The 11526-nt window shown below is 37.8% G+C and overlaps 1 protein-coding gene across 1 annotated transcript in view; it reads left to right on the top strand.

Annotated features, from left to right (window-relative positions):
• Window positions 1-11526, top strand: part of KCNH8 (potassium voltage-gated channel subfamily H member 8) — a 256860-nt gene that overhangs the window by 52471 nt on the left and 192863 nt on the right. Inside the window, exon 4 of the mRNA XM_006029058.2 lies at window positions 10394-10521. Within this exon, the coding sequence (XP_006029120.1) occupies window positions 10394-10521 (128 nt within the window). The remainder of the gene's footprint in view (window positions 1-10393; window positions 10522-11526) is intronic.

Genomic DNA, 11526 nt, shown 5'->3' with positions numbered 1-11526 from the left:
CTTTCCCTAGATACCACCAGCAGCAACAGATTTAAAGCTGTTGCCTGCTTTGAACCACTGGGTATGTGTTTTTTAAGGTACAGTTTAGGACAACAGAAATTATGTATTGATTCTGAGTGCAAAATCAGGCTATATAAGAATATTCTTAATTACCACATGAAGTTTTTGGAGGCTATGTATTTAATTTAATGTTTTATTGATATATTAAAATAATTCATTATACAGGAAAAATGGTGTTGTATGCTAGATAAGGCTTCTTTAGATGATGTCAGAAGCACTGTAAAAAATGGGATGAGGCTGACAGAAAGATTGTGAAACATCCTTTAAGCAGGCTTCAGATTGAGGACATGCTGTAGGGAAGCCAATGAGTCTCCTTCTATTCTGCAATTAAAACACAAGTAAGAAGCAATCAGTTTTATCTTTATTGACCACCATTGTTATACTGTTCCCTGGAGAATATGTTTTCAGAGTTACTAATGGCTTGAAAACTCTGCCAAACTGTCCAAAATACCTCTTCCCATATTTTCCTAATATTGCTTAGTGTTCATTCCTATTCCTGTCCTATTGTTTCGCCACAATGTATGCCGTTGTCTAGAGAGAGCTTCCTTTTTTTTTTTTCTTTTTGCAAGAGCTGTCTACAAAATTGAAATGTTTGACATGTTTGATGAATGATGCTAACTGCAATTAAGTGGTAGTTGTGTTCTCCCATGGAGATGATTGCATTTATTTTTATGAAATGTCTGGTACACCTATGCAAATGGTCTGTATTGTATTAGCATAGTAACTGCTATGATATTTTCTTGCTTTTCAGTAAAATACCTAGATGGTATAGCAAGCTTAGATTAAGGGTGAACTCTTTTGTCACACCTTTTTATATTAAGGTACCTTAGAATGATTTGTAAACTATGTACTAATATAATAAAAGCCATAATCTATCTGCCTGTCTGTCTATCTGTTCATAACACTCTGGGCCAACTGCGCATTCCCTGCTGAGAGGGCACATGCGGATTGGCTGCGAGGGCCCAGAGCATTATGGACAGAGGGAGCAAGGGAGCCATTTTGTGCCCTCCCCCCCCGGGAACCAGTGACTGCATGGGGTGGAGTGGCGTGGGGGTAGGTACATGGGGCTGGACACAGGGTGGGGGCATGCATGGGGTTAGAGGCAGAGCGGAGGCTCCATGGGGTGCTTTGTTTCCCCCCCCCCCCAATCATTCATGACTGGCAATTTGCTAGTGTTTTAATAAATGGCTAATCACCTATATATTCCAGTAAGTTTGTATTTCATCATCATAGTTTATAGCACTCTATACCTCCTTTGTTTTGGTGTGCTTATAACTTCCCATAAAGCTGTTACTCATGTCTGTAGTATGTATATTATATTCCATAGCCCCTTTATAAATCATGTATTTATTGAAACTTCAATGTAGAATATGTCTGACCATTCTATATGTTCCTTACTTTCTTGTCATAATCTGTTGTTTCTTTCTCATCTGTTTGTTCTTTGGCAAATATTTTTGCATACGTTTAAACTTTACTCGTGTGAATTGTTCTATGGGCTACTCGCAACAGTAAGCTTATGTTGATAGGTAAGTGTTTTGCAGGACACAGGCCTATATTTTTCTCTCTATTACATTCATATATAATCTGTTGCACTTGTTCCCATTTGTATGACATTGCTAATTTCTCTTCTACTGTCTCAATCTTCATTGACATTGCAACACTCATAGGAAGTATTTAGTAGTTTTGTATAGTCATTCTGTTACATGTATCCTTCTTGGTCATAAAACTCAGCTTTAATTCATTATTATGTAATGTTTCTATAGAACCATAGATGAGCATGGCACTTTCCATGTATACAAAAAGATGGGATGCTTCTATGAAGATATTATTTTCTAACTTAGGTAATAGACCCAGAGTTACCAAGCAAAGGTATTTCTAGGAATGACAGTGTCTTTATTAACGAAAGATAAGGAGATATGCTGCCATGTTCTTGCTTACTTAGTTGTGGGCTTATATTTTTTTTTAACTATAGTAGTCTCATATTTTGTAAATAAATATTATTATTTTGTTGGAGTAAAATCCTGAAAATGAGCAGGTATAATAGACATCATTATTGAAAAATAATCTGAAAGACATAACCTCTAAGAGGGGTTTAAAAGAAATGTTTGGGGTTGACACACAAGGTCTATCTGTATGTTCTAAGAATGGTGAGAGGTCAGGATGATGGGCAAAGGAAACAGTACGTTGGCAGAGTGAGCATGCAAACGTGGGGGGAGGGGGGTGTACAGCAGAGCTTTAAAGGACCTTGAAGGTGACCTTGGTAAATTTGGATTTTATTTGGGAGTTGATAGGATGATGCAGACATTTATGAAGGGAATACTGTTGCCAATTGTCCATAAATTTATGACCAGTTCATTGGAAAGAGCTAAAAATTCTCATCCATAAAGACTAATAAAAAAAGAAAAGAAAAATGAAGCTGTCCATAAAAAGAAGAAAAGAAACAGTGCTCTTGATTGAAGAGTGATCAAAGAATGAGTCTGGATGCAACAGATGGGGCAGAGTAGTACCACCTTGTGTCTGAGCAGCAGTGCAGCACCCATCAGGGAGCTCTCTGCCAGGACTTTTGTGGCCCATGGAAATCTTTGTAACACCTCCCCACCCAGCAGTGTACTTCTATTACCTGCCTGTAGTGGTCGATTGCCTCAAAGATAGGCAGGACCACATGGACTCAGGCAGTGTGACACACAGGGCAGGACAGAGTGGAGGCAGTGCAGCTGGAATGAGCTTCAGGGCCAGGATAGGAGAGCAGGGGGGCATCCATGCTAGGATAGGAGGGGGGGCATCCATGCTAGGATGGGGTGAAGCATGGCTGGCAAGGGTATGGTTGGGGGTGGTCTGGGGTAAGTACAGTAAGTACAAGTTATGGTCAGGGGTACCAAAGTGTGGGCTGGGGGATGGAAGGGACATTATGGTGTAAAATCATTGCTGCAATCAAGTAAGTCTGTGTTAAAAGTTGGTGTTAAAGTCCAGTTCACCCCAGCCCTTGTTATCGCCATCCAGGGCCTGGCAAAAGGGTTACATTTACATTATATAAAACAAAATATGTCAGTAAGAAGTTAGGTTGTCAGGAAAAGTTTGTGGATTCTCAGTAAGAAAAGAATGCTTGGGTTGACAATGTTTCTAGGAGGGAACTAGAGGAGTGGCCTGGGAAGACATTAAGAGGTGTGAATCAAGTTAAGAAATCTAGGCTGCAATAGTGAAATGAATGATCTTCTTAGGTTATGTGGTTTGGTAGCAGGGATAGAATTGAGAGATCATGGCAAGGAATAACCTGTCAAATTTAGGAGCATCCTCTATGCTGGAGGGCATAAAGAAGAAAATGAAAACAAGAGTAGAGTTGTTAACTATTGCAGACAAAGGTATTGAAAGATAACGAAATTTTGACTGAGAGAGGAATTTTAGCAAGAAGATAAATATGTGTTAAAATGGTCAGTTTGACTGTTATCTTGATATCTAAAGAGAGCTGTCAAGGAGGCAGCTAGAGATAAGTGAAGGAGAGAGGCACATTTGGGGAGATAAGAAAGCAGATGTAAGTAGAACTAACATCTCCTGCTTTATAAATGTAGTCTCATTAATTGTGTTCAGATACATTTTTCCCAATAGCCTGGTATTTGTTTGTAAGAATCACACAGTCTCACTTGGAAATTCTATGTAGTTTTAAATATACTTGTGACAACCAGGCTAAAAGGACCCATCTTAGCTGCCTTACTAAATTTAGCTGGAAGTGACTGTCAGTACTGAATCTCATCTGCAGCCCATCTTAAATACAGTTGGAAGAATAGAATAGACTCAGTCTAAACAGTTTAGTCTATTTCTTATCGCTGGAAGATCCTGGGCTATAATGTATACGCCAACACTTGGTCTGAATATCTGGATAACCACAAGAGAAATTCACAGGAAGTGTAGAGGAGAGGCATCCTTGCCCTTCCTACTTTAGTCATAGACTAGAGACTTTATGATGTTGATGGGATGAATCCATATGTCGGTAGATTCATAATTCTTGTTCCCACCTCGCCTTTAGCCCGACCTCTCTCTGTCTTTATCCATGTTGGCACCCACAAGATCATGATTATAGGACTTCTAGAGGAGCAGTGTCAAATTCACCTGGGGCCCTGGACTACACACACATCCTGCTATCTCTTCAGCAGCAAAACCACATTAGTTTCATAACCTTATGGTCCTCCCAACTATGGAAGAATGTGCTATCTTGTTCTGTCCAGTTTTCATTGGCTTTACTGGGAACCTCACTCATACATGCAAGGGCAGAATTTAGCTATTAAACATTCTTTATTTAGCTGCTATTTCACATTGCTTGTTTCAACTAATGACTAACTTTACTGCGTGGTTTAAAAAGTAAGGTGTTCAGCTGAAATAACCTATTAAGCTATCTCATGCCCTTAGAGACTAGTAAAAGAACCAAAGTGCTGAAAACAGCAAAACAAATTCTCCCTACTTTCAGGTCCTAATTCATTAATGATGGTATGCATTATTCATGCAACATTTAAACAGGTTTCTGGTGGGGGGAAAAATTGCTAAAAGGAAACGCTGTGAGAAAAGCGGCCCCAACTGCCATTCTCAGATCAATATTCTCTCACGTCGGTTTCTCTCTCTACTAGGCATCAATGGTGTGAGTGGTCCCCATGTGGTATTTGTTCTTTGTGCTTCAGAAGGTCAAGAGCCTATTTATTTCTTCCCTTCTCTTCTCATTCACACAGTGGCAAACAAATTTGATCTCTGTTACCCAAATGTTAAGATATTATTTGAATGTGTATCTGTATTATTTTAAAACATACATGCTTTCCAGCAAATGGGCTCTGCATTATTGAATATTCATTTTAAGCCAACAGTCATCAAGAACACCTCTTTTCTGTGAAGCCCTTGTTTGTGGCTTGCAGAATGAGACACTTGAGTCAATTGGTGAAAGACTCAGGTGTTCAGCAACAAGGGCAAGTTAGGTTAGACACTAGAAAGAATTTTCTCTCTGAGGGCAGTTGAACACTGGGACAGATTATCTAGAGAGGTTGTGGAGTCTGCATCTTTGGATGTTTTTAAATGCAAGTTGTACAAACATTTGTCTGGGATGCTTTATAATGGGAATATTCCTGCTCTGAGCAGACTGTTTGACTAGATGACCTCTGGAGGGCCCTTCCAGTCCAATTTTTCTCATGGCAGTAGACGGATTAAGACAATCTTTCCTTCTGAAATGAAAAAGCTGCAAAGTAATTATTTGTAGGCCCAGTCCTGCAGAAACTTTGCCATTTGAGTAATTTATTCATTTAAATAATTCTGTTTTCTGAATTGGGCTGCTGTTTAAAGATGGCCAAATAAACATAGTTGAATAACCATTAGAATTATGTTTAATATTATGAGCAAGTGCCGTTATATCTGAGAGACTATTTTTATCTACTTATTTCAATTTTTATGGAACCAGTGAAGGACTGCAGGCACTTCCATGAAAAATGAGTGATCCTCTGTTCCTTTTAGCAGTTCACTTAATTTGCATACATCTGCCCAGGAAATATGAGTGAACCACTTCTGGCATAAATGTGGGTTTTTTTGCTCTCTGATGCAGCCTCTTAAGAATGCATTTGATTGCTTAGATCTGGAAGATAAATCATAAATTTGTGAGTACTGTGGTCTTATATATTAAAATCCTGTTCATGAGAATGTTTATGTCAAAAATTTAAGCTGCTGGGCTATTTCTGTGTAATATGAATGAAAATTGTGATATAAGTGTCAGGTATTAATCTTTCTTCATGCACACATGATCTTATATAAGAGAATCTTTGTAATAATGATCTATGGCCAGCCTGGGAACATAATGCTACATAGGAGTTACTGAGGCTACTTCACTCCCAATGCCAGCAAAGGAGAATCTAACCAAACAAAAATAAAGAATTTCTAGCTAACACAGATCCAGATAGTGGACAATGTTTAAGTAGAGGAGGAAGTACTTGGATTTAATACTTAGTGTACCTGTGCAAAATACCCAGTCTGAGACTCTCAAGTTAATGTTTCTCAATCTACTTACGGATTATGTGGCAAATATCTAGAGGGCACCCAAAATGATTAAATGGAAAAGCAAAAGACACGAGGATAAATATAAATAAAATGAACATCAAGAGCATTTTTACGTGTGCTCTAGGAAATGCAGGGAGTGGGGGCGCTTTAATTAGCAAGCTGCACTAATTAAAAACATCCGAGCATCACGTGTATCAGCATCCCCCATGTTGAAAAATAATGGCAGGGTGCTTTGAACTAAAATTCACCGAATGAGCTTTAGTTCAAAGCACCCCATCACCATTTTTCAGCATAGCTATGCTGATACATGTGACATGGGAGCCTGCTGGTGCGTGTTTATTTCTGTGCTCCAGCAGACTCCATCAAATCTGCTCCGACATGCTGGATTTCCAGCACGTTTGAACTAGCTCCCTACAAGTCTATAGGAGCCCCAAGCCTACAGTATTTTTTAGCATGTTGGAAAGAATACAGTGTGGTATTAGTGACCTAGTGTTACCTTTTTATTATCTATAACATAGAATCATAATGGTACGTGGTAGTTTAACAAACTCAGAAAGTAATATACAGCCCAAGGAAGTTTGAGAATTGCTAGTTTGAGTCAGTTTATTTGGATTTACACTTGGCAAATAACAACTTCTGACTACTATTATCACCAGGTCAATACTGAAACAGTGGTATAACTTTCATTTCATATTTAATGGATAAACATTTTATATTACATTTCAAGCATATAATGAATCACACCTCATGTAAGGACAAGAATATTATAAGATGTTTTGTACTATATCCACTGTTATGCTCTGGTTGCTTTGCACCCCTCTGATGATACAGTGCACCCATAGGCTTGACTTAGTCAGACAATTGAGCTGAGCTTACTGTTCTTTCCCATTGCTAGAGCAGCACAAAGCCATTGGAGCATACTAGTGAATCAGTCCGATCTTTTTTTGATTTATGCATAAGGAGATTTTTTCAAGGATACAAAGAGAAGCAAGGCAGCCATCTTCCACTGATTTCTGATGAGTAGGTGGGCCTGAACTCTCTTGTGCTTATGAAACTCTTTTTAAAAGTACAAATGAAAAAGACAAAGAGCATATAACAGTAAAGTTTGATCCTGCATACATCTTGTCACTGGAAGTTTTGGAAGAAAGAATACGATATAAATGTCCTCACTGGGTGTTGGTAGTTGTTTAGCAGCTAATGCTGTACGTCTAATGCCATGGTTCTCAACCTTTTTAGATTCAAGGCACCCCTTGAAAAAAGCTACCTTACATTTCCCTTTAGGTTTACTGGCCACAATAAAAAGAGCAATTCTTCTCTTGCAAGGAACTCAACAAGATCCCAACAGGCCAGAAAGTTTTTAAAACCATGAATTCCTATATGAAATTTCTGGGTTTATCTTGTGAATCAGGTTTGCACACCTAACAATGCTAACATTGCACGGCATCCACAGTACCCTTGAAAGGATCTAATATGTGCACATTTTGTCATTTGTCATAAAATTGCTCTATTTTTCTTGTTGTCAAAAAAAAAAGTGAAAACCAAGAACTCACTTTGCTGAGGGGTGCTTTAAATCTAATAACACCCTGGTTGAAAAACATTAGACAGTGTTTACATGCTTTATGTGACTTTGTTTCCCACATTTCTCACTCATTAGCTAGAGAACCATGAATATCATGTGAAAGAAATGAACAGTAAAGAAGGGTAGCATGAAGAATGGAAAGCCAAATAATCACTTTTGTGATCAGACAGCAAGATGAGGAAAAGAAGTGAGGACTGAATTGGAAAACATCCTATTTATGTGCTATTTTCTTAGGATGATCATCAAACAGGAAGGAGTGTGTGTGTACAGATACAGCCCCAAATCGGATCCTTTTTTGAAACATTATTCTGTCACAATGGGTAGGGAGATAGGAAGTCCTTTTGATTTTAAGTACAGGATAAAAATAAGAGTAGGGGTTTCTTTCCTACATCTTCACTTCTATGTGGATTTATTATTGTGTTTTAGCCCTAGATTAGAAGCAGCAGCGCATACCTTGTATGTGCTGTACTTTTTAGAAGCTGGGTAGAAACCAACTTTCTATATATTTTGATAATGTTCATATTCTCTTGTTCTAAAGAGGTAAACATCTGTAGACATGTACAAAAGGATTAGGTCACAAATTTCACTCAAAAGGCCAAGGTCAAAGATCCACGTAAATATAGCAGTCCATCAGGCTATCATGGTTAAAACATGCCAGTTCTGCAGTCAGTGGCCTGCAAGAGAACGGTGGAATTCCATCTTCCCATATACAGTTCCCCAGGGACCCAGTTAGAGCTGGAACAGACTGAAGGAGGTAGTCTTTGGCATGAATCTAGAGTGAGGCTTCAAACTCATGGGTTCTAGAGCCATAGCAAGATGTGTTAGCCACATTGAATGAGAAACTAATGAAACACTGAAGGAGATGCTGTAGGAAGAGGAGATAACCATGTTAGGAGGCAGAGCAGGAAAGAAAACTAAACATTTTTTCCCCCAGAAAAATAACAGACAAGACAAACTGTGCATATACTAGAGCAGAAGTTAGGTCCTGATTCAGCAAGGTACCTAAATTCAAACCTATTTAGCAAATCATATACTTAACTTTAGGCCACTTAAAATAAAAATGTAAAGATGACCTAGATTAGTGTTGCTTTGGTCTGTTCAACAGCTAATAAGAATCAGCCATTATAAGAATGGAGCACGTAAGAAGCCCCTGCACTAAGGGCTGCAGGCATGGGCATGCTCGGTGCCTGCCCCCACAGCCAAGTGTGGCAGGGCAGTCTTCAATAATAATTGTTGTTAATGAAAACCTAATAGACTTTATTAAAGAATTTCATGTGGTGAGCTTTACTTAAGTTGTTGTTTAATAAGTGGTGAGCTTTACTTTCTTAAAATAGCTGAAGAACAGCCTGTGTGCTGCTGTTTGATGGTAATCAGCCCCATGTCGGGCTCCCTCAGCTGATCAGAGGCATGCAAGAGCCCCCCCTGAAAACTGCCTGAAATGACTCTGGTGAGCCTGAAGGGAGCCCATTTTCTCTCTTCAAGAGCTTGAATTACAGTGGTCACTAAACATAAGCTCTGATGAATGGGAAGCAAATGAACCACGAAGGGGGGAAAGGCAAGGAAGTAAAGGGTGCAGAAGTATGACAACATGGCTATTCAGTTTAATGCATTTTTAATTGAAGTTTAATATACTTGTTTCTTGTAAGCCAGGCTGCATGATTTAAATATATCAACCAGATGTCCAGGTGGCTTGCTTCCTCTAGTTTGGCTCAAAAATGAACTAGTTTTGCATTTTAGGCTTTTACATTCATTCTGCAAAAATCCAGTCTTTCTTGTTTTCCCTGGACAGTCTGCAAGATGTGTGTCTTGTGTTAGTTTCCAGCTCTGCTAATTTGTTTTCTCCTCATCTGTTCCCAGTGCATTGATTTTAATTACACTTGTTTTACAAACTGATTCTTCCTATACCCCCCACAATTCTCTCTCTCAACTGCTCTAACACTGTTAATTAAAGCATTTTGTAAGAATTGACCCAAATTCTGTTTTGTTTTGCTCCAGTATCAATACACAATTTCACTGAAAATCAGTTACTTTAAACTTACTGCAGCATAAATATGGCTCAAACTCAATCTTACAGTGACAATTACAGACATCTGAATTGAAAGGAAAAAATACAGACACATCCAAAAAACAATGTTTGGGCCTTGTCCTTAATAGATTTTTGTGTCATCAACATTATGTCAAGTGATGATTATGTGATAAGAAAATTAAAAATTATAAGGACAGGGAAATAAGAATTGGATGTTGCTAACAGTCAAGTTTGTTGATATACATATTCTAATGTAATGGAAACGTATTGCATCTTGGTGGCAGAATTTTTTTTCAGTTCTAAAACAACATAGGAGAAGGATTTCTAAATTATTTCTGACATTATATATAATGATGATTAATCCTAGCCACTGCATTTCGCCACTGATCACAATTTCAATGTATATGCTGAAAACCAAGAAACAAAAGGATTTTATTTTTATTTTTTATATATCTAAAGCTGTGGTTTTTATAATGAATTGCTTTTCAGTTGAGTGATGAAGTGCCTTTTTAAAGTAGAAGTTGATTATGCTCCTTTTTCTGAAAGGGGATGTTTTGTAAAAGTGCAGAAAATTAAACGAAGCCTAGAAGGGGTGTGTGTTACTTACAACTACATTTGTACCAAACGCTAAAATGTCAGTAGTTAATTTCTCAAAGGTTGAAGAGACATCTGCTGATGTTTAATAGACTTTTGCTTTTGTTCTACAGAAAAATTCAAAGGAAGAGGAAAAGCAGGTTCTCATTTTGATACAGCACGAAGACGAAGTAGAGCTGTCCTTTATCATATCTCCGGACACCTACAAAGAAGAGAGAAGAACAAATTAAAAATTAATAAAGTAGGTGTAATTCATACAAGCTTCATTTTTCCCCTCTTTTTGGCAATTCTATTCCCTTGCTGCTGAAAGAGCAGAAGATGGTCTCCATAGCCTTACTAATTATTTTTCATTTTCTTTGACAATTTCTTTGAATTGACATTTCTTTTAAAGACTGTACTGTAAAAGGTCAACAAATATCTAAGGAAAGGCTCTAATCATAGTATTGTAGCCAGTGCATAAAACTATATTGGACAGACATAGCTATAGTATTTCTGCTACTGTTTATGAACCTGGGATGTATGTTTATATACAGGTTAAACATTATACATACAGATTTTTTTTTCTGCAAAGGAAAAAAGCAATATGAACTTTTTCAAAAATTTAAAATGTTAACCTCCAATTTTCTCCTGTGTAATTATTTTTATGCTTTTTACCAAAGGACCTTTGAATAAACTCAAGTCACTACTCTAGTTAGACCTATATATTGTACACAATCCAGAAGATGTTATTGAGGATAACATTTGATATGAATATATCTAACTTAGTACAATACAAAAGAAGTCATGTACTGGCATTTTCATTGCAGTAATACTCTCTTTGACTTAAGAAAATCCTGATGGTAATTTCTAACACATCACACAATATGGAAGCTCACAGATTACTCTGTAAATGATGCTTCTTTGTTTTTATTTTTACCTATTAGTTTTATTCTGCATCAGTCTGTCTATTATTTAGTTACTGCCTTCAAGTCCAAGTAGGCACAAAGTAAAATAATGATGAATTCTGGGTAAAGCCCCTAGGCTTTCCTCCTTATACTTTATTGGGCAGATGCAGCCTTTAAGTGTTACTATGGTGCCCTCAGTGTCTACCGTCTTTCTTCAATCAGTGTAAATGTCTAAGTAAACTGGTAAGCCCCATAGTGCTAGTCATTGGCTTGATGTGACACTGGGACCTCAAGTACCCAGTTCTCAGCTGTTATAAATCGGGTTGACCCCACTTTCATCGGTGTTTTTGGTTTGTTTTGGT

Source organism: Alligator sinensis, unplaced genomic scaffold, assembly GCF_000455745.1.
Source record: "Alligator sinensis unplaced genomic scaffold, ASM45574v1 scaffold648_1, whole genome shotgun sequence".
NCBI classification, from domain to species: Eukaryota; Metazoa; Chordata; order Crocodylia; family Alligatoridae; genus Alligator; species Alligator sinensis.
The sequence above is the reverse complement of the archived record's forward strand: the minus strand, read 5'-3'. Positions and strand labels throughout refer to the sequence as shown.